At 48.8% G+C, this 23990-nt stretch overlaps 1 protein-coding gene across 1 annotated transcript in view; it reads left to right on the top strand.

The window, feature by feature from the left end:
* The window catches only part of SMC3 (structural maintenance of chromosomes 3), a 295374-nt gene that overhangs the window by 55342 nt on the left and 216042 nt on the right, over positions 1-23990 (top strand). Inside the window, exon 11 of the mRNA XM_084591644.1 lies at positions 17804-17948. Coding sequence (XP_084447770.1) covers positions 17804-17948 — 145 coding nt within the window. The remainder of the gene's footprint in view (positions 1-17803; positions 17949-23990) is intronic.

Here is a 23990-nt window from a genome sequence, read left to right as displayed (position 1 = left end):
TTGCACAGTGCGCGCTTCACTAGCAGTTTCTGCATCCTCTCGACATAGTCCAGCATGGTGGAAGCAGTTGCGGATTGTGGATTGCGTCACGTCTTGCCAGGCACGGTTAATCATTTCTATTGCGGCCAGCAAATTAATCTTGAGCTCGTCGTTAACCCGCAATTTCACCAACAGCCGCTCAACGACGCGTTTCCTGTAGCCCAGCTTGAAAGCGCGGATGATCCCCTGATCGAGGGGCTGCAAAACCGCTGTTGCGTTCGGTGGCAGGAAACAAAGCTCGATGTTCTTGAGCGTGACGCCGCAGTGGTGCGCAGAACAGTTATCGAGGAGGAGGCAAATCTTTCGCCCGCTCGTTGCAAGTTCCTCGTCCCAGCCACGCAGCCACGCTTCGAACAACGTTCTGGTCATCCAGGCCTTAGAATTTGAGTTGTATGTGACTGGGAGTGAAGTGCATCCTCGCAGGCACATAGGAGACTTGAACTTGCCTATAACAAGCGGCCGCAGCTTTGATGAACCGTCCATGTTTGTCGTGAGAAGAACGGTGGCTCGGGCCTTATTCAATTTGCCGCCATGGCACTTCTCATTCTTTAGCGCCAAGGTTCTGCTCGGCAGCAGTTGCCAAAACAAGGCAGTCCCGTCGGTGTTAAAAATATTGCACGGTTCGTATCTCTCCGTGACAGCATGCCACACGTCTTGCACCCACTTTTCAGCACTCTCAGCGTCCACTGCTTGGCTTTCACCTGCAACTACCTTCCCGGTGATGGAGTAGCGGTCTTTAAATCGTTGGAGCCAACCACTGCCCGCTGTAAACCCCTCGACGTCCAGGACGAAGGCAAAATCTTTTGCCTTCTGTTGTAGCATGGGGCCAGAGACCGGCAGATTTCGTGCGCGAACGTCCAAGAACCATTGGTACAGCGCTTTCTCTACTTGGTCGTAAGCCGGCTTGCGGTGGAGAAAGCCGTCACCATTTGGTCGTTCCTGTGCATTGCCTCTGATGGCCGACTGATTTTTCAAAATGGTGCTTAACGTGCTCCGCGGAATCTTGAAATGCGCGGCAACGTCTTTTTTTCGCCGCGGCCAACGCGGCGAATTATCTCCAGCTTGTCGGAAAGCGGTAGGGCACGCCGCTGCTTCGTCGTTATCTTGCAGGATGTAGCGCCGGAATGCAAGCCAGCAGCAACGTAGGCACGTCCGGAATCGTGAGGATAGCAGCAGCACGACTTGCAAACGCAAACAAAGAAAGCTCCGAGGATGCGGGAAAGTTCGCCACTGACGCGTTCGTTGTTCGGAGGCTGCCTTCCCTTCGCCCAAACTTGAAACCAGTTCTGGCCGGTGTTGCTTCTTTCTCGAAGCGCAATAGGTCCGGAGCTGCTCGAACGTCTTTGATCACATGGTAGGCAGCTGCCGAATAGGAGCGCTGCAAAGAGAGGCTGGCCGATGGCGCGGATTTTAAAGGCTACTCACGCTACTCCGGGCGACGGCCGCGCATGCGTACAGGAGGGTCCCTCGTGGAAGCTGCTGTAGAGAGCCCCTCCTGCGTTTTACGGAAGCGTGGCATCGGTGCAGAAGCAGCAGAAGCACCCTAGCGGGTGCGTGATGATGTATGTGCTGTGTGAGACCTTGGGGAACGGAGCCGTCGCCAATCCCCCTCCCATCTGACAACGGCATGCGCTAGAAGTATTGCGGCCCGGCAGCGTGGGCTGCCCGGAGAGAACTCGGAGCCGGCACAAAGGCCCGCCCGTTGGCGGGCGTTTGGCGACTGATCGCGCGCGCTGAGTTCGCTATATCCGATGTGTAGTTCGTTATAAAAAATACATTTTATATGCATAATGCTAGCGGAAATTCGAGTGTTCGATATAAAACATAATTCGCTCTATCCGAGTTCGTTATATTCGGGTTTGACTGTACCTGTGTGTCTCTCTTGCGCAGTGCACCATCTACAGAGTATCTACAAACAGGTGCCTCATGTGCCTTTCTAAAGGGCAACTCGAGCGATTTTTCGGTGCTCACAGATGCCAACGAAATCTGCATCAGAAGTTCTCAACGTCAAGATTATGTCTGCCAAATAGTACAGTTGAGCACAGTTCAGTTTTCTCCCAAAGTAATTTTAAAGACAATGCCCCGGGACTCTCGACTCATGCTTAGTTAGCTTAGATAGCGCTGCCAAACAGGAAATTTTTGCTTTGTTTGATGAAGTCACAGTCGTGGACTAGCATGGAGAATGCTACTACTTGCTTGGTGTAGGGCATGATCATAAGCTGTGCTCCTGACACACCACAGACACGGTCGACAGTTTGCTTGCGAACAGCCATGGAATTTTCAGCTCATGCATTCCTTGCAGCAATAAAGGAAATTTCTGCCCCATAGCAACTGCCGGGGGGGAGGCTCAGTTCGAGTGGTATTAGAAAGGTATTAAAAAATTGCTGTTATTGTCTGCGCAAACAATAGGGGAAAAAGTGCTCATCAGAAATTAAATTGTAATATACAGGTTGATACTACAGTCGAACTTGGATATATCGGAACTCGAAGGGGATTGCGAAATAGTTCGATAAATCGATAATTCGATACACAGAAACCGGCTTGAGACGCTGCTTGAGATCGGGAAAAAGGATATCGTATTTGTCGCGTAATCAACCCACTTGCATAATGAATCCACCCTTCACTTTTGCCGCCGAGAATTTAAAAAATAAAAAGAACAGTTCGTCGGTGGTGGCGCGTCCCTCTGTTTCGAGCGCCGCATCCACAACTCATAAGTTCGACCACGTGCTCGGGGTATTTGCTGTGGCCAGTGTGAGGTCGGGGCACGTGTCCCTGTTTACACTGTTTCCCATGCGGGTGGGTTTGTCTGGTTCCGTTAGTAGGGTGAGTTGATTTCTGGCGATAGTCAGGGCAAGTTTGCGGCCTTTCGGGGTCTCCGATTCGTAGCCCCACATTGGATGGGCCGCGTTGAAGTCTCCCACAATTATAACTTGATTTCTCTTGCTGGCTAATTTTAGGGTCGCTTCTATTATTTCGTCGAATGCATCCGTTTCCCTCCTTTAGGTGGACTGTACAAGTTAAGGATGAACAGGGATGCCTGGTTGCGTTTGGTGGGGACCACCTCGAGCAGAACGTGCGCGATGTGCGTGTTCTCGATAGTGTGTTCTATAGCGGTGAGGTGCTTGGATACCAAGGTAGCTACTTTGGGCTTCGTCGTGCATTCTTGGCTTATTGGCGTGTGCTGTGAAGCCTGTGAGGGTGGGTTCGCAGTTTACTTCTTGCATTGCTATTATATCTGGAAGGGGGAGGAAGGGTTAGATAGACTGTGTGAGGAGTCCCTTCTTGCGTCGGTATCCTCGACAGTTCCACTGCCATAGCCGAATGGGCGGATGGCCTACTTGTATTTTTGTTTTAGTTTTTCGTTCAGGGCTGCTATCCATGCTGTTGTTGTTGTTGGTGATGATTATGAGGCGGAGACGTCAGATATGGCTTGACTGATGCCTGTGGTGAAGTTATCGCGGTATCGGCGGTGCCAGTGTCGGCTGCCGTCGGTAGGGGTGGTGGCGCAGTAGAGTCCGTCCCCGGGCCTTTCTTTTCCTGAAGTGTTTCACGGTTGCCTTCTGGGTGCGAGCCTCCCGTCGTCGCTGTCACTGCAGCTGCCACGTCGTGGGCGTTGCTGCGCGACTGGTGCTGATTTTCCCGGTTTGAGTGTTGTGCTGGGGGACCGTTCGAGGCACTCCCTTGTAGTTGGGATTCTTTTTGCTGATTGTGTGCGATTGCCAACTTCTTGTTGAAGGGCTTCCGCTGTCGGCTTGGGCAGCGGGAGTCCGTGGCCAGGTGTTCGCCGCCGCAATTGATGCAGCAGGTTTGGCACTGGTGGCTTTCTCCGGGATCGTTTGCGCCGCATTTGGCACATCTTGTTTTTTCCGGGTTGGGACACACGTCTGCCCTATGGCCCATGCCGAGGCATACACTGCACACTTGGTGCCTGGGTTTGTGTGGCCGGCATCGATATTCGGCGCCGCCGTATTTCACGTAGTAAGGCGATACATCTCATCCAACCCCCTGAACAAACACCTGAAAACCTGCACTATTGTCACAGACTCACAGGCAGCATGCCGAGCCTTCTCAAACGGTATGCTGTCTCCCAAAACCCACCAAATCCTTCGTCAGTGCAAAGAAAAGACGCAAACGCCGCTTATTCGAATACTTTGGGCACCAGGTCACGTATTCCTTTCTGGCAACGAGCGCGCTCATGCGCTCGCCCGCGAACTAACTTGCCGGGCACCAGGAGGGAAGACTGAAGACGGCCGATTACCAGCTAATACGGAAACCGGAGAGGAAGATGCTCCGAGGCCATCATCAAGCTCTCAGCTATCAACCACCACAGAACCACTCACGTACACACTTACCCTCGAATATTACAGACAACAACGAAGAACACTCCCCGCACCGCACAAATCTCTCTCCAGAGCAGATGCCACTGCTTGGCGTCAACTTCAAACGCACACATTCCCGAACCTCTACCACAAACACCTTTTCTTTCCCTCGCGGTACCCTTCAATCTGCCAATCATGCGCCAGCACCAAACACTATACCACTCCATATGGGCGTGTCCAAAGCCGCAAGGCTTCCCGCCCATTCCCCACCCCACCGTCTCCTCTTGGGAAGCTGCTCTGTCTAGCTCACACCTGCAAGATCAGCAACGGCTGATCGAGCGGGCGCGCGGGATAGCAGCAGCTGCCGGCATCCTGGACTGAGGAGCCCGCCTGAAGTGGACACGACCACCTCATCACCAGTGCCTAGTTATTAGGTTTAAATAAATGTTTTTTCCTCCTCCTCCATCCACATTTCATTTAATTGGCAGTGCGGCAAGATTCTGCACAGCGATAACATCATGGCATGCTTATCTTTTGATTATACTTTTGATGTTAGCTCCTGCGGTGGCAGGGAGCGAACTTGGCAGAGTGCCCATGATGGCTTGATTGCACAAGCCGAGTTCAATACCACTGCACAAAATCATTGGAAAGTGTGATGGCTGCAAATTCTGCTTGAAGCGATTGGTTCACTCATTCCACGCGTGGCTTGAAAACGTCACACGGCAAAAGGCCGAGGGCAATGCAATCGTCTTTAGGGAAGGCTCACCTTCTAGTGTGTGGTGGGGAGTTCTACAGTGAAACCTCGTTATAACGAACAGTAAAAAAATCGGAAAATAGTTCGTTCTATCCATAATTCGTAATATAAAATTTCATAGAAAATACATGCAAGAGCAGCAAAATTCAATCAGAGAAGACACAGCAACTCGGAGGGTGCTTACTTGGGTCACGTCCATTTATTTAGGCGTAAAGAACTGCGTTATCGCGGCCTGCTTTTTTGGGTTGATCGCGTTCCGTATCACGCCCTGTTCCACAGTTTGCAAGCATTCAACAAGGGCAAACCCACTGCCCTCAATAGCACTGCAGTGGCGGCGCAGTAAATCCAATGCAGCGAGCGCTTCTTGTGAACTCTGAATGTTCTCATCGTCTGCAGGGTCAGCCTGAGCTTCGTTGGGATATTCAGAGACTTCCGCAGCTATTTCGACGTCCATGAGTACAGCCGTGGTCGGTGCCATGTCGTCGCCACCTACAAAGTCTTCTACAGTCATTGTTGCGGGCATGTCACCAACATGATGGGAAAAATCGTTCCAGGCCTCATCGAGCTCGCGGAGCTCTGCTTCTGCTTCGTCGGCATCAACATCGTCACTTGCTGCACGGGCCTCTGCTGGAACAAAACCAGCGTGCCGAAAGCAGTTGGAAATCGTTTCGCCTTTCACATTGTCCCATGCCGCTTTAAGCATCTGGATTGCTCCCAGCAAGTCAGTCTTCAAGTCCTACTTCATACGAAGCTTCACGAGAAGAGTGTCGATCAGTCTTTTCTTGTAAATTGCCTTGAAGGCCCTGATGGCACCCTGATCTAAAGGCTGCAGCTTGGCTGTAGTGTTAGGCGGAAGAAAGCGAACTTCAATGTTATTGAGTGCGACATCTGTGTTGTGTGCGGTACAGTTATCAACGAGGACGCACACTTTGCGACCCTCGCGCACAAGTTCGCAGTCCCAAGCATGCAGCCACTTCGCGAAAAGTTCACGCGTCATCCAACATTTCTTGTTGGAAGCATACTCTACGGGGAGTATGCGGCCCCCTTTCATGCATCTCGGGGTTTTAAATCTCCCGGTGACGAAGGGTCGCAGCTTCACAGTGCCGTCCATGTTGGCGGCAAGCAAAACAGTGATCCGGGCCTTTCCGTGCTTCCCGCCATGGCACGGCTCTCCACGCGCGTCAAGGGTATGTCTGGGTAGCATCTGCCAAAATAGGCCCGTTTCTTCCGCATTGAAGGTGTCCTTGGGCTGATATTTTGCAATGATTTGCGGCCACTCCTTTTCCAACCACGGTTTGATGGTCTCGCAGTTGACCATCTCACTTTCGCCAGAGATTGCTTTGCCTACGATGTCGTAGCGTGCCTTGAACCTTTGCAGCCATCCGGAGCTGGCGACGAAGTTTTCGGCATCGAGGATACAGGCAAAGTCTTTCGCTTTTTGTTGAAACATCGGTCCCGACACCGGTATGTTTCGAGCTCTGACGTCCAAAAACCATTTGTAGAGCGCCTTCTCCACGTCGCCGAACGCAGGGGGCCGAAGACGCTGTGCGCTTGTCCGTGTGGTCTCTTGTGCCTGTGCCTTGATGACTGCTTTGTTCTTGAGAATGGTACTCAAAGTGCTCCTTGGGATGCCAAATAAGTCCGCAAGAACGCACTTCTTTTCGCCGTTCTCCACACGCTGAATGATCTCGAGCTTGGTCTTTAACGTCAGTGCTGCTCTTTTTTTGATGTTCACAGCCATCACAGCACTACGCACACCCACGCACCACACTCGACTCAACCACCGACGCAACCTCCACAGAACGCTACCACACTACGACCTACGACGGCCACGCCACTGCTAACACTAAAACGCAAAAGACTCAAAAGGGCAAAAGCAACAACATTCGATCGTGCCGCTGCCACCGCTGCTGAAGCGGCGCTGTCAGCGATTGTGAGATGCGAACAATTTTTTTGGCTGTCTACTCTCAATGCCAACGTGGCGTGTGTGGCGCTGTCAGCGCCTGCGAGGTAGTCCAAAACGTTTGCTGCGCCGCATGACACACCTGTAGTGCAACGAAGCCTGCCTCCTGCTAATAAAGTGAGGTAGTGCTCGGCGTCCCAAAGTTCGTTTTATCCGTTTTATACCGAACCGCGTTCGCTATAGGAAGTTAAAAATACATTTGTTTGACAAAAATATTTCGGAAAAGTTCGCTATGTTCAATAATTCGTTATATGCGTGTTCGTTATATCGTGGTTTGACTGTATATATCAATGATCGGTGAAATTGGACTTTGAACGCAGCTTTCCTATAGGCCTTATGCAAAATTGCTGTCATCTATCGGCCGCCATGTGCGTTTCCGCCATGTTCAAGTGTAGCTGCATTGAGCAGCGGCAAGCGGCATAGTAGGGGTTAATGCTCGTTGTTGCCGATAATATCGACATACTGCTGTGCCCCTTGTTGTATGCAAAATTAAAATAAGGGTGTAGAAGAAAAGAAGCAGCAAGTTAGATTCGTTGAGCTTTTTTTTTTTTCTTGAGGCTCGTGTTAATCTGCTCTTGCGTGGTTGTCGCGCTAGGCGCACTTTCGATCAGCGGCGTGCCTGAATTGTAAAATATCTTATTTAGCCTGTATTGGAAGATTGCAAATCAGGCAGACGAATATATATCGCCCACGGTGTGTAGACTGACTGCGCATCGCTTTTTCGCTTAAAATATGTGCAAGTGTTGTTCCTGATTTCCTTGTTGCGCCAATTCATCTCAGCTTTTAACGTTACATGCATACAAGCTATCAACAGATTTCGCCCGTATGTATATGTCCAGGTATCCGGATAGAACAGGTTTCGGCACTTCAAAGGCACCAGACTGCTCTCTTAAATTCCAGTGCGATATTCTAACATCTTTACGCATTCGATTCATCGATGAATTGAATATAGTCGACCATGTCCAGGATTCAGTTGCTGAGATGCGTCTCCAGAACACGACTTGCAAAAGAAATGACTCTGAGTATATACGTGGCAGCCACTGCCCCTACCGTTTAGCTGCTCTCATCTACCGCGAGTACGCATGATTGTTGTTGCTATAGTGATGGCGACACCGGGCTGTTCTTTTTTTTATTAGTACGAGATTTTTTTTCTGCGAGTTGTGTGAGCTGCATCGAAAAGGAGTTACGCCTTAATTTGGACCACGCCAGTTTTTTTTTTTTCCCATCCATATCACTGAATAATGCCGTTTCTTCGTTCATGGCGCGCCATGAAAACAGTGTAATGAGGTAGGGATTGAAACTGTTAACCATTTGACACTATCCACAGAGCAATATCGTTTGTAGCGAGCCTTATCGCGCTTAGCAGTGAGGTTTGTTACTGCAGCTATCGCTGTAGAAGCAAGAATGAGCTCACACGTCTTTCAACTTTAGTTTGTCTAAAAGTCCTCAGCCCTATACATGTATGCATCACGTTTTCTGTATGCCCATTGCTTGGTACATTCTACTACTTCCCTGAATTGTTGCTGGCAAATAATGTATGTTGTTTTGCAATATGGCAAAAAAAAAAAAAAAAAATCCCATGCATCACAGCTCCACACTCAGATATTTGTGTTCTTTCAGGTGTCAACTGACTGGACGCCCCGTAAATTCGGACTTTGAAAAATATGTTCGGCACCTGTAGAAAGAGTACCGCAATTTAAGGGGGGATACGAGTCTTTCGGACCAAAAAATCGCGAAAAAATCACTTTTTAGAAAATGTGATTTGCAAAATCAGTAGCTCTTTATCTACCTATCTGCTAAGTTTTTCATCTCTAGGGTCGGTATTTTAGTCACAATGCCAATTTATATAATCGATGTCGCCCAAATTTGGGCCGCAAACGACCGCCAAAACAACCATTTTCCGCGAGGCGTAGCTCCCATTTTGTGCGCGGCACCGTAGCCATCTTGGTCTCATTCGAAAGAGCCGCCTTTCGTCTTCAAATTGCTGCCTCTGCTGTTTACATTCGCCCATTGGTCGCATAAAAAATAGCAAAAAAGAAAACGTGGCATTTGCAATCCCATTGGCTTTCGGGGTGCACGTGACGATAAGGCGTCACCGCATTGGTGGAGCTGGATGACTGCGTCTGCTCGGCGCGCCCGAGCCGCGGGGAGACGGCCGGGACGTGACGTCGGCCGCGCTTGGTTCTGAACCGCGAGGTGAGTTCACGACAAGATTATGTGAAAAAAGTGAAAAAAGAAGTTGAATAATCATCTCAAGTGATGCCCTGTCCCGGCTTGCGCACTCAGGCCGATGAAAATCGTGCGCCGAAAGATCGTGTGTACGAGCTTGAAGTAGGCCTAGCGTGTTCCCCAGCACGGGAGACTGCTACTGCCAGCGGTCACACCCGCCGCGACAGTGATAACGCAGGCCGCAGATGAGCAGAAAGATAAGCTCAAAACAGGAAAAGCTTGAACTCGCGCCAACTCCAGCAACGAAGCGGTAGACGGATTGTTTAGGTGACGATGACGGCAGCGAGGCGGAGTTCACGATCGTCAGATCTAAACAGTTTGCTGAGATTGACGAAGCGTAATACATACGGCGGCGATATTGGAATCGCCGTCAAACTTATTCTCCAATGCGTAAACTGCGGGACACGTCTGCGTAGTGCTCGCCGCGCGTTTGCGCCGATCGGACCTCGTTCATAGTCCTTAGTGAAAGCACTTGCTTTCAGTGCAATGCAGAGCACTGGAAAGCAGCAAACAGCTCCAAATTACATTTCTTTTCCGCAATAAACGTTCCTCACCGCGGTCTTGATGCGAGGACGCAGCAAAATGACATACGCAAAAATAAAACGGAAAAAAAAACGCTACCTGCATGTGACTCGTGCAGTCGAAAAAGTGACAACTGAATGTGCAGTGTGCTGCAACTGCAAATCAAAATGAAAGAGGCGACACTTGGACGTTGGAAAGCAAAGAGACTACATTCCTGGAGGTTTATAGCCATTTTAAACTGTAAATGTGTGCATTGCACCAGTGAATGTCTGTTAAATAATCCCCTGTTTCTTTTTTGCTCTTTTCTCAAAACATGCATTGTCGACCACTTGCAGTTTTACGGCCTTAATATCTCGGCACCTATTGCAGATAGAGTAATAATTTCTTTTTCAGCACGAAGCTAAATATGTGGAGCACACAATGTTGCAAGTAGATTTTTTAATTTCTTGTTCAAAAGTTTTAAAATGGCTTTTTTTTGTGACCATTATATGCTATATTTTGACCTCTGAACTTTGTTATGCAATAAAACGAAATAATTGCTTAATCAAAAACTGCTTGCAACATTGTGTTCCTCATTCTTTCTAGTGTCCAGCAATGTGTTCATCTAAGTTTTTCTTCAGTGATCATTTTGTAATTGTTCTTGTAAGAATTAGACTAATTGTTGTAATTATCTCATGAAATAATTGGATCACAAAAAAAATAATTGCAGTTTTGCAATCTGCACAAAAAACTACACAAACCCACCAAGTTGCATCAATTTTGGGAAATAACGAAAATAGTTTTAAGATCAGTGTCCCCCCTTAACATTAGACAGCCCGTATACGTTCGCTACTTTTTCGCAAAACGATTTCATGAAGAATGTCGCTAGTGTCGAATATTGCATGAGAACGCAGTGCGATTAGTTTTTTCATTCAATATCTTCTCAAGCAAAGAAAGCCATGTAACCTCGTTCACCCCCCTCCCCCCTCCCTGTCTCACTACTGAGCTCATCCCTGACATGGACAGCGAAAAACAATTGAAACATTTCAATTCCGTCAAGAATTACGGAAAGAAAAAAAAAAAAAATGCGGCATTGGAGAGGAGAAAGACTTTGCTGCATGAACTGCGCATTGCACAAAGCACTGCTCAAATATGCGTCCATAAAGGAGCTTGGCATTGCGTCTGGGTATAAGGCAGACCTCTGCTATGTGACTTCGCAGGCAGCAGTATGCTATATATTGATTTTCGCGAAATAGAATCGCGATGTGACGGCAACAGGAGCTACATATCTGTGGAGGAACAGCGCGCACGGAATCACGTCGTTCACCTGCCGCGTTTCGCCAGCAAATTCATGTGGTTGGGGGTTTTAGCCAGTAACATATAGAATATGGGATCTGCTATATGGCTGATTACACGCTAACGAGATACATCAGCTGCTAAACGTTCAGTCAGAGGATGGGAACAGTAGTGCCCGTGCTTCACTGGGAACTGTGAAGGTCAATCAGAGCGCAGTGTTTATTAGGCGTAAGTCCTATATTAAAAACAAAACAAGAAGCAACATTAAGCTCCTTCGTGTACGTGTACATCGCAGGCATGTTTTACACTCGGAAGCAGTATCAATATGTTTTGCACTTTCATGGACGCATACTTGAGTAGCGTATCAAGGAATGCCCCGGAGCAACAACGAAGGTTTTGCCATTTGTAGCTACGCTGTTAGCACCGTTCGCAAGAAGTTTTGGCAGCGCAGTATCGCTTCCTGATGTACAATTAGAATGTAGGCTGCGTGGAGAAGTCAATCGTCTATTATTCCGTCATTTTTTGCTTTGAATGCGAACAAATACACGGAAATCACAGCACAAAGCTGACGCAGCTAACGTGACGGCCGCAGCCGACGCACTCAACCCTTCAACATGGCGTCGCGTAGCACGGTTTGCTGAAGATCCGACAGATGGCAGCAATTTTGCATAAGGTCTATACTTATACCTGGGATTTTCAAAGGGATATTCCCAAACCTGAGATTTTCAAAGGGATATTTCGTGAGTTCGATACAGTGAAACCTCGTTATAATGAACAGTTAAAAAATCGGAAAATAGTTCGCTCTATCCATAATTCGTAATATAAAATTTCGTAGAAAATACATGCAAGTGCATCAAAATTCAATCAGAGAAGGCACCGCAACTTGGAGGGTGCCTACTTGGGTCACGTCTACTTATTTATGCGCAAAGAACTGCGTTATCGCGGCCTGCTTTTTTGTGTTGATCGCGTTCCACATCACGCCCTGTTCCACAGTTTGCAAACACTCAAGGGCAAACCCACTGCTCTCAATAGCACTGCAGTGGCGGCGCAGTAAATCCAATGCAGCAAGCGCTGCTTGTGAAGTCGAGCAAGCGCTTCTTGTGAAGTCTGAATGTTCTCATCGTCTGCAGGGTCAGCCTCAGCTTGTCTGCGGGATGTTGAGAAACTTCCACAGCGATTTCGGCGTCTGTCAGTACAGCCGTGGTCGGCGCGATGTCGTCACCACCTACAAAGTCCTCTACAGTCATGTTGCGGGCATGTCACCAACAAAACGCGAAAAATCATTCTAGGCCCATTGAGCTCGCGGAGCTCTGCTTCTGCTTCGTCGGGATCATCCCCATCGTCACTTGATGCACGGGCCTCTGCTGGAACAAAACCTGCGTGCCAAAAGTAGTTGGCAATCGTTTCGCCTTTCATGCTGTCCCATGGTGCTTTAGTGCTCCCAGCAAGTCGATCTCCAAGTCCTGCTTCATAAGAAGATTGACGAGAAGAGTGTCAATCAGATTCTTCTTGTAAATTGCCTTGAAGGCCCTGATTTTATCTTGAGCTTGTTCTTTAACGTCAGTGCTGCTCTTTTTTTTCATGTTCACCGCCATCACAGCACTACGCACACCCGCGCACCACACTCGATACGATGACTGACGCAGCCTCCGCCGAACGCTACGACAGCCACGCCGCGACGCCGTGCTAACACTAAAACCAAAAAATGCAAGACGCAAAAACCAAAAAGGCAAAAGCAACATTCGATTGCGGCGCTGTCAGCGATTGTGAGGTGCGAATGATTTCTTATGGCCTCCGAGATCACCTCCGCGCCCACAAACAGGCGAGCGGGGGTGATCACGTAGGCCATAGATATCTTTGGTTGTCAACTCCCAATGCCGTCGTGGCATCTGTTTCACTGTCAGCGCCTGCGAGGTCGTTCTGAACGTTTGCTGCGCCACACAACACACATGTAGTGCAACGAAGTCTGCCTCCTGTTATTGAAAATGAGGTAGTGCTTGGCGTCACGAAGTTTGTAATATCCGTTTTTTGCCGAACCGCGTTCGCTATGGGAAATTAAAAATACATGTGTTTGACAAAAATATTTCGGAAAAGTGCGATATATTCAATAATTCGTTATATCGAGGTTTGACTGTATAACCAAATTTCGGATTATCTGGGTTTGGTATATCCAGGTCCGACTCTATAAGTGTAAGGAATGCAACATTGGAAGTAGTTTTCAAATTGGGCCAATATTAGAGATATACAGTGAAATCTTGGTGATACGAATTTCGGGATATGAATTCACAAAATTCCCCGGCCAGAGAGCATTGTGTACAATGTGCAAAATTTCGGATAGTTTGAATACTCTCCTGCGCCACTACGGATGATACGAACGCGCTAACTGCGACCGCAACCTTGAGCACTGCGCACCGCCCGCACATCGTTGACTCCGCGATCGCCAGCTGCGCTGTATGTACGCATCACGAGCAGTTTCCGATGATGCGTGGTGAGCACCTTGCCGACGTTACGATTTTCTGTCAGACTCAGGCCGCGAAAAGCTTTCAGCGGCGTGTGGCCCACAAACCGCAGACATCGCAACCACCGTAGCTGGTGGCGGCGTACGCAGCGGGTGCGCACGGACCGGACATCGCTGGCTCCGCGATCATGATCCGCGAGCAGTTTGCGGCGTCGTGCGGCCTGCCTGTCGCCATCTCCAGTCATGCTGTACCCGCCGCGAAAAGTACCCGGAGGCGGGCTAATCGCACATCACCGGTATCGCAATCGTTTTCCACGCCGCGAAAGGGTTGCAGTGGCACGCGGCCTGGAGTAGTAGTCGGCGGCGACAGGCGCACACATTATAGCCTTCGCGACCGCTGTTATGCTGTACGCATTGCGAGCAGTCTGTGGCGCCGCGCGGCTGGCACGTCACCATCTCCTGTCGTGCTGTACGCGCCGTGAGAAGTCCGTGGAGAAACGCGTTCCGTGCATCGCCGACATCGCGATTGCCCGTCGCACTGTGTGCGCCGCGAGTGGCGAGCTGTGACCGCGTGACCGTAATAAACCTTATCGAACGTAAACAGATCTGCGTGACTTCCTTTCCTATGCTTCTGCATACTTATTTTCGTTTGTTTTGATGATAGAATTTTTTCGTGACTCCGTAAAATTCGTATCACAGGTTCTACTGTAGCAGCTCATTGAACTCGGCACTCACATTCATGGCAACTACAGTAGAACCCCGTTCATACGTTTTTCACCGGTCCGAGAAAAAAAAAAAACGTAACAGCCGGGAAAACGCAACAGTGAGGAAGGCTCCGAAAAGGAACGAGAATGGTGCAGCTTTCACTTCAAAACAATTTATTTCCGCAAAGTGACGTTAGGACTTAAAAAAATCAAGAATAGTGGACTGCCGTTTCTTTCGCTCGCTAGAAAACACCAGGCGCTTCTCAATAGCCTGGAAAGAGTCGCTTTGAGGTGCGACATACCTACGGAGGAGGTTCAGAGCCGCGACCGCTTCTCCAAAGCTCGGATCTGACAAAGCCTCGGAACCGTGTGGCTCGAGCTCGTCATCACAATCTGCGGCTTCACTCGCGACCGAGCTCGCAACAATATCACCGATACTTGGCACTCCAATGTCACGACGGCAGCATCCACTGCGACGTAGTCGTCGTATGTGAGTCCCGTGGCACCCAGCGCATCCATCGCCTCAGTGAGCTCTTGATCGCAAGAGGCTGCTTCCGACTCCCCAGCACCTGTGCCAGGAAATTCCCCTTCGCCGTTCGTGCGAAAGCCACACTGCGCGAAGCAGTGCTGTGCAGTTGATGGGGCCACTGCAGCCCACGCTGAAGCGACATAGTGCATAGCGTCAAGCACCGAAATGGTCGTAGGCTGCTGTCCACGATCAATACACGCAAGACAGCGCTTCACAACACACTTCCGGTAGGAATGGTTCAGGTTCTTTATGACGCCGGCATCCAGTGGCTGCAGATGGCTTGTAATGTTCAGTGGGAAGAACACAAGCTTGACGTTCCGAAGAAACTGCGGGTCTCTTGGGTGGGCAGCACAATTGTCTAGAAAAAGAACATTCCTGCACTGGGATCCCATCTTGTTGTCGAAGTAGCGAAGAAATTCTTCGAACAACGAACACGTCATCCACGCACGACTGTTACTTCTGTAGTGACATGGTAGCAGGCGAGTGTTCTTCAAGCACTGCGGGTTCCGATATTTGCCGATTACCCATGGCTTTCTGGGGTGATTTCTTTAGCTGCCATTTGGCTGTTCTTAGATGCCAATATACTTTCACAAGCGAGCCAAAACAGTGCCAAACAGCCCGGCTTCATCCATAGCGACGCCAATCAAAGCGCGGCTCAGCCACTTCTCGAGCTCTCTTCACACCATCACCAGTGGTTTTTATCACCGAGCGGTTTGCAGCCAAGGGCGGAGGAGAACCATGCGTACAAGTCTTCGGTCCATAAAGGCCGTGGAGTGACTGACGCCAGGGAACAGTCCCAAAGTGAGAGCATGCGAGCGAAACTTATCGGAACCATCCATGTTGCAGCAAAGGAGCACCTTCAATAGCTCTTTGTTGTTTTGGCCTCCGTGACACTCTTCTCCTTTCAGGCTTAGGGACTTCGACGGCTGCACCGGAAAGAAAAGGCCCGTTTCATCGGCGTTGTAGATGTCACGAGGCGCATAGCCCTCAATTAGTATAGCAGATAGTGTGGCCTTCCAATCGTCGACTGTTGCCAAGTTCACACTTGCTGATTCACCGCCTACTGTCGTGTACGCGGTACCGTGCCTTTTCCGGAAATGGTCGGTGCAGCCATTCGACGCCGCAAAGTCCGTGATGCCCAGTCTGTCGGCGATGTCCACTGCCTTCTCGCGTAAAATGCCATCAAAGTTGACGCCGGTAGCGCGAGCTGACCAGGTCAGAAGAGCTTCGTCGAGGTTTCCATACTTGGCCCCACGAGCCTGGTTTGCTTTCGGGCCGAAATGCGCTGCATTGCCTTCAATCTCGGCACGCTTTGAGACAATGCTGTTAAGCGTCGATGGTGACAGACCAAGGTCTTTGGCAATATCAATTCTTTTCCGCGCTGGCTGCCTGTCGACAGCGTTGAGTGCGTCCAGCTTTTCCTGGAGGGAAAGCGCCATCCGCTTGCGCGACGCCATCGAAGAACGTCAGATCACGATCGTCAGATACAAAGGACAAGGGTTAGTTCGACTGGTTCACGACCGGCTTTGTCGTGGATTGGTTCGACGAATGGAGGGCCATCTAGTGGCGGCCTCTCCAACTCACATGCGGCTTCTTAAAGTTAGTTTCATAGCCAAGCCTAGCCAAGACTCTTCGAAAGTCAAAATGGTGGTCGGCGCGCGTTGCCTCAGGCGGGTTCGCGGTGACCAGTTGCGAAGTATCATGCGGGAACATTTTCACAGCTACAACGTAACAACGAGGATCTCAATACATTGGATACTACGGGAGCAATGCCGGTACCAGATGAAAATGACGTAACAGCCGGGAAAACACAGCAGTGAGGAACGTAACAACGGGGTTCTACTGTATATAAGAATTTCAAGATAAAATAAAAAAATTTAATGGTGCAAATAAAAAAATGTGCTCTCAACATTGTGTGCATAATACTTTCAGCTTCACAATACAAAAGGAATTACAATTCCAGCTACTCTAGTTGCTGAGATACCTTTGTGTGCAAACTTGTAGTTCAACATAAAACGCACGTTTGAGCAAAAGCCAAAAAATGCACCAAAGCAATTTTAATGATTGAAAGCTAGAAATATTTACACAGTTACCCTTGAAAAAGCCTAACAAGCCCCTGGCAAGGTCTCTCTCTCTCATAGGAAACGCTATGGTTCCTGAATTGTTCACGTTCAGTTCGAAATACAGCTTGTGAATGGACTACACGCGTGTTTTTCTGTTGCACGACTGGCAGCAGGGGTCAGCTTGTTTTGCACATAAGTCTGCCACGTTCGCATTGGCTAACATACATCGCATGTGTCATGAAAGCGTTCACCGTGAAAGGGAGTTTTTCAAGTGCCCTCGACGCGCGAATTGATGACGTCTCGCCGCAGCCTTTGTGCACGAAATGAGATTTCAATGCAAGTCCGTATTCTCGCTTATCTCTAATTAATTTCAGAGCACCACACCACAGTTAGCAGTCCGCAAGTGACACAAGTAAATAGTTCATGAAATTTAAATTCACAATGGAGAACGAAATTCCGCTGAGTGGTCGGGTCGTGACACCGGCACTGTGAGCGAAAGGTTCATTCTTCCTGTCCGTTACCGCATTTGAAGCTGCTGTTATCTTGTCCGCCGCTTTCTTTTGCCGCTCTAGTTTCTCCGGGCCATGTGCCACACAGAGCTCATTGTGTACATTTCAGCATCTGCATTGCACATTGCCTCACTGGTGAGCAAGAACAAAGAAACTATGATGCAGAATTCATGTTGCCTGGCATTGGGAACCTAGAACTAGGCTGTTAGACATGAGCAAAAAGTTTACCTGGGATTGAGTGATGCAAATGTGCAAGAGTGTTTCGATCACAACCAACAAAAAAATGCAGGCCACGAGAAGTATTTTTATTTTGAATGAAGATGTGCTGTGTCTTTGTAACACCGAATGAACAAGTGGGTCATATATACCGGCGTGACTTATAGACTAAAAAATATAGTGTGATCCTTTTTGGCTCATTCCTGCCTGCACATTACTGCAGGCTAAGCCTGAAGGAGCAGAAGCGCACAGAGCTGTACGCCAAACAGGGCCGAGGCAGCCAGTTCACATCGAAAGCCGAACGAGACAAGTGGATCCAGAAAGAACTCAAGTCCCTGCAGAAGGCCATCCGAGACAAGCGGGACCAGGTGGGCACTTCTTGGAGGTGTACAATACAAGTGCCTCCTGTTGGCTTATTTGCGCACCAAAGATGGATGATTTTTTATATGTTGCCATGGCAACACGTGCAATTCCAGAACATGTCCTAGATATTCAAAGACTTATACTATTAAAAGAATATTCGGCATTTCGACACATATGTAATTTGTTTCACTCTATCTCACTTAGTTCTCATACCATGGGAACATAACTGATGCCTAATTAAGTAACTTTGTTACAGGTCGTTAAGACCCTTTCTATCAATATTATTTTGTTCTGATTAAATTGTCGCTGTAGCCAAAGACCCGCCATATGTGGAGCTATGCTATATATATATTGTCAGTGGGGTGCATCATCATATAAAAAATGTCCAATTATGCCGATGTCCCATAATTTTAAAATATAATTAGTTTACATTACTGTAAACAAAGTTTGATATGCACCTAGCAACATAAATTAAGCGTAGCTGCACAGTTAAATTTTTTCTGCATTCAGCGGTATAATACTTATCAGAATTATGCCACAATAAGGTAATGAAAAGTTCCATAAGGCTAGTCATGTTGGCAAAAAATTTGAAGTTGAGAAAATTGCATTTGAAGTTTTGACACTGACTGCAGAAAATTTTGGGAGGAATTTTCAACTGCAAATTTCATTTGATTGTTCCCTATCTGTCCCCCTGCAAAACAAAACAAAAAGTGTCCTAATCCATCCAAGGAAACATATTTTTAGAATGTTGAAGATGTGTACATGATGAAACTAAAAGATATTTTCATGAAGTTATGGGTTGAATTCTTTTTAGCCGCCGAGAGCGCAGGGCTAGGTAGGGTGCCCAGTTGCAAGGACAGAATTTTGAGCCCTGAAGGTTTCTTGAGGAAACTAGCGGTCCGGAGCCTAGGGGGCCCGAGCCCCACCATGACAAACATTTGTGTGGTCCTGAAAAGGTCCCTTGTGACACTCCAGCAGTTGACCACTCACGTCTTCGCGATCTCGCCGCAGGTTCCACGCTTTGTGTGCACGATAAAATTCCTTAACACTTTCATGTCCACAATCACGAACTCGGTACCGCCATCACATTCCGCGCTGACGTCGAGGTGAAAACTTATTGGGTCGCTGACTTCCCTGACAGAATGAATTTTGCGCTGACCACTCGACACAGTGCGCCAGCTCTGCCGTAGAGTAGTACGCGGTGGTGGTGTAAACTCAAAGTGTACTGTGATCCGGGATGCAAATTGCGCTGTAATTTGAACCCGCGATGTCATCATAGGGCAGCGTGGTTTATGTTCCCTGCACATCTAGCAAGTCTGGCACTGGTTGTAACGCAGGTCCCGACGGAACGCCTGTGGCCAGCATCTTCTGGTTTTTGTTCCATGCGCGTTTCGTACGGCTTTCAAAGACTCGTTGCTGCATAGGTATTGCTGCTTTCCAGCATCTCGATAGCAATAAAAAACTATGCTCAAAGCACTGCATCGAGAAACACAAGCGCAAATGCAGACGTGTTAGAAGCGGTGGCCATAACGGTAAGTGCAAAACAGGGGGGGGGGAAGCCGCTTTGAATATGCCAGCCAATGGGAGACGTAGAATGGCACACTTGAAAAGAGTGCCACGTGAGAGCTAATCAGAGACCTTAAACGGCCTTTGGAAAACTGGTGCACACAGCCAGTCTGCTTGTGCGAAGCTATTTTGAGGTAGCGCAAATTGCGCAAAAAAAAAAAGACAGCTTCAAACCAAGCCCAAGATGTCGGTGATTGGCTGGCTGCAACGCCCGCGGCGCGCCGGGGAATTTCGAATAAATTTCCTCTTTTCGAGGGGCATTTCGTGGCTGCCGTGACGTTTTGAAAGTCTATTTTATCGCATTTCCTGACTGAATTCAGCATTAATAATTCGAGTGCAGGTGCTCAATAAACGTTCAGAAAATAAGTTTTTCTCAAAATCTATTTTTGACCATTTTCGAAGACTCTCTACGGCTGTTGTCTTAAAAATGTTCGCTACTTTAAGTCTTGAAGTAATTTTAGTTTATCTGCCATAGTTATGCACCTAGGGTATAGGCAACCTGCAGTGGCTGGTGGAGCGTGACTTTAGTGGAGCACCGCTAACGATAAAAAACAAACTCACGAACGTCAATAATGCGAAGGCCTCGCAGAGCCACTCCTAGGCACTGATTGGTCGTGCCAGTCACGTGGCGCTCAGCGCGCACTTTGAGTGGCTGCTGGAAAGCGCACTATTGCTCGCGGCGTCTGCTCCCGCCTCATTCGCACACGCTTTTGTCAACTGCTTGGTAGTTTGTGAATCCGCAGCTGCCGTTCTGCATTTTTTGTCACTCCCACTGTTGCGCGAGGCTTCGCCTGTGTGCCAGTGATGCAGTGGCGTGCGTTGTAGAAGTATAGGACGAAGTACGCGTGCGGGAAGTGCGAACGCAAGCCTCCTATCCAGGAAGAGGAGTGGTCGGCGGCAAAGAAATCGGACGAAGCGAGGACCGGGTCGGAATCAACGCTTCTCGAAAAGTATCGGTGCACCATATGGTCCGTCCGAAAGGCAACGAATTGGAAGGAGCTGTGAAAGCGGCAAGGATATCGCACATTTGTTCTGACGCAGTACAGTTCCAACGAACGGAAGTCTCCAGGCGTGCGGAAAGCTCGACTGATGCAATTGCGCAGCTGCACGGATATGTCGATGCACTCGGTGAAGATCATGGAGATAAGTCGCGGAAGGCTGAACCTGCCCTTGGAATCAATGCTAGGAAGTGCACCCGACACCCGAAGACTTGGCGCCGTCAACCAATGTCGCAGTGCAGTGCCGACACAGGGAAAATTGCGTTTTTCGCGACGGCGGGTGACGTTAATGCAGCATGAGCTCTCGAGTGCGACGGCAAACGTTTGTGTAACCGGAATAGCACCATTCCGCGCCTCCCGCTCTCGATATCGATTCCCAGCAGTGAATCCGAAGTCCCGGCTACATCAACTAGCTGTGACATCACAATGTGCAATGCAGTTCCGATAAGGAGAAACTTCTGTTTTCGCAATGGCGAGTGATGCGCTGCCAGGTTTACGGCAAATGTTTGCCTTACCCGATTCGCACCATTCAGGTGCCTGGAACCGCATTCTGTGGCTTCGGAAACAACCCAGAAGGAAGCGTGCAGCGTAGCGATGCTGTATTTCAATCCAGAGGCGTTTTGATGGGCAAAAACAGGCTGTGCAACTTTAATGTCAGTTTTCTCAAAAGTGCCTTTTGATCCAACTGTCCTGCTTGCAGAAAGCGTAGCACGGCAACGGCTTGATGGATTTTCATAGGATTGTTGCATTAGATTCCTTGGTAAATTGTTTATGCAGTGACATTGCCATAGTTTTAAAATATGCTATCATTTTTTTTCTAACTTTTTAGCTGTTTTGAAATGGTGAAAATGAGTACGCTATGCGAGCATGGATGTAACGTTCAGTAAAAAAAAAAATCGGGTTGATAAAAATATTTGGAGAATCTCACTGCATGCATGAACTATTCATATGGCTAAAATATAGGACCAACTATGGGCTTCTACCATTTTTTTTTTGTCACGCCAGGCCAGGGAGGTGACACTCCCTTAAAAGTAATGGGCGGAAAAATCGCTGGCGACACTAGCGGCTCCCAATTTTTTCAGCGGTAAACACTCGGATCACTAAAATGAATTCGTACCCACCCAAGAGTAGAACCAGGTATACAGTCAAACCCGGATATATCGAACTCGAAGGGGATCGCGAAATAGTTCGATATATCGAAAATTCGATATACAGAAATCGGCTTAAGACGCCACTTGCGAGCGTGAAAAATGATACTGTATTTGTCGCGTAACCAACCCACTTGAATGATGAACTCACCCTCTACTTTCGCCGCCGAGAATGTGAAAAAAAAAAAAAAAAGTTGGCGGAGCGTCCCTCCATTTCACTTCACCACAGGGCACAGCCTTTGTTAGCAACGCACCAAGCTGCTGTGCAGACGTCACGACGTATTTATTTTATACTTTTGTCGCTAGCTCCTGCAGTGGCGGGAAGCGAACTTGGCAGAGTGCCCATGATGGCTTGATTGCACAGCTAGTTCGATTTAATCACGTCACGCTAGGGGTGGACAGCGTCACTGCCACAAAATCATTGGAACGCGTTACAGCAGCAACTGCCGTTTGAAGCGAACGATGTTAAAAGCCGGCATCGCAATTCCAGCGAGCCGGGTGCTTTCGTTGATTCATGGCCAAATAAACGACTCTCGCAAAAAAAAAAAAAAAAAAAAAAAAAAAAACCCTCCGTAATGAACCCTTCCCCTCGAGCTGATGTCAATTAAAAAAAAAAAAAAATGGGTTCATTATGCAAGTACATATATCGGCAGCTTACCGTTCGGAGCATTCAAGAATTGAACTTGTACACACAACGTGAAGATGCACTTTATTTCACAGAAAAAAAAATCACTAATCTTCGACTGCTTCTTCCTCTGGGCAATAAAGCGGAAAACGCTGGTCTCGATCTTGTCCAGATTGTCCAGATGTGAAAGGCCGGTGCCCTCCATCTCACCGCAACAGCGCCGAATCAAATTGAACGCCGAAGCCAGCTCCGCGGTTGTGTACGGGTGCGTTTCATCGAGATCACAGTGGTGGTCATCATCACTTGAATCGCCGTCCTCGTGAGTGCCCGCTACTCCCGCCACAATGTCTTCGTCAGCCAAGATGGCCACGGCTCGAACGTCGCTGTCGACGTTGACAAAATCGTCAACTGTGATTTCGGGCGGGACGACACCCGGAAAACGCGAGAGATCGCGGAATGCCGCATGCAAGCTTCCGTCTTCGTCCGAGAATTCCGAAACTTCTGGGCAGTCACCTGCGGCCACTGCAAGACCTGCCTTGCGATAGCAATTGACCACTGTGTCCTGCTTTACGTCGTTCCAGGCGCCAGTGATCATTTGAATGGCCCCCAGCAAGTCAATCTTCAGATCGACTCCCATTCTAAGATTAATTAGGAGCCGCTGAACAAGTCTCCTTCTGTAGCCGACCTTAAATGCTTTTATAATGCCCTGATCCAGTGGCTGCAACCTCGCTGTCGTGTTAGGCGGAAGAAATTTCAGTTCTACATTATGCAGCTCGCACGTGGTGTGATGGGCCGAGCAGTTGTCGACGAGAAGGCAAACTCTGTGGCCTGACTTGCCCAACTCTGTGTCCCATGCCTGAAGCCATTCAGAAAAAAGTTGACGCGTCATCCACGCTTTCCTGTTGAACCCGTAGCGTACTGGAAGCTGCTTGCAGTTCTTGAAACACCGAGGCGATGCACTTTTCCCAATCACGAATGGCTTTAACTTACAAGATCCGTCCATATTTGCCGCAAGCAAAACAGTGACGCGCACTTTGCTCATCTTCCCTCCGTGACATGTGCTCCCTCGGAGGTCGAGCGTCTTGCTTGGCAACATCTGCCAAAAAAGGCCAGTCTCATCCGCATTAAAGATTTCTGCGGGAGAAAACTCCTCGGCGATCTTTGGCCACTCTTCGGAAAGCCACTGTTGCATTCCTTGGCTGCTGACGCTTTCACTCTCACCTGAAATAGTTTTTCCCACGATGCTGTGGCGGTTTTTAAACCTGTGCAGCCACCCAGTTCCGCCGCAAAAGTTTTCCTCGCCGAGAACAGTAGCGAACCATTTCGCCTTTTCCATTAACATGGGCCCATCTACGGGGATGTTTTTAGCCCGGACCTCCAGAAACCATGCATAAAGGGCCTGCTCAACTTTCTCAAAAGCCGGAGGGCGCACACGGCACGCTCCGGAACGACTTTGCTCACCTGCCTTTAGCTTAATTTCTTCTTTGTTTTTTAGCAGCGTGCTTAGAGTGCTCTTTGAAATGCCATATGCATCTGCCACCGATGACTTCTTCTTGCCCTCTTCGACGCTCTGTATGGCCGCCAACTTGGTTGCGAAATCCAAATTCTTCCGCTTTCTAACGTTCGTAGCCGGCATAGCTTACGCGACGCCGCACACTCCCCGCCGCGAAACAAAAGAAAGAGAAACGCGCGCTGCAGATAGCATCCGAC

The sequence above is a fragment of the Amblyomma maculatum genome, chromosome 1, assembly GCF_055883805.1.
Source record: "Amblyomma maculatum isolate TAMU_Amacu chromosome 1, ASM5588380v1, whole genome shotgun sequence".
In the NCBI taxonomy this organism is placed as follows: Eukaryota; Metazoa; Arthropoda; class Arachnida; order Ixodida; family Ixodidae; genus Amblyomma; species Amblyomma maculatum.
Note: the sequence above shows the minus strand (reverse complement) of the source record. Positions and strands in the feature narration are given on the sequence as shown.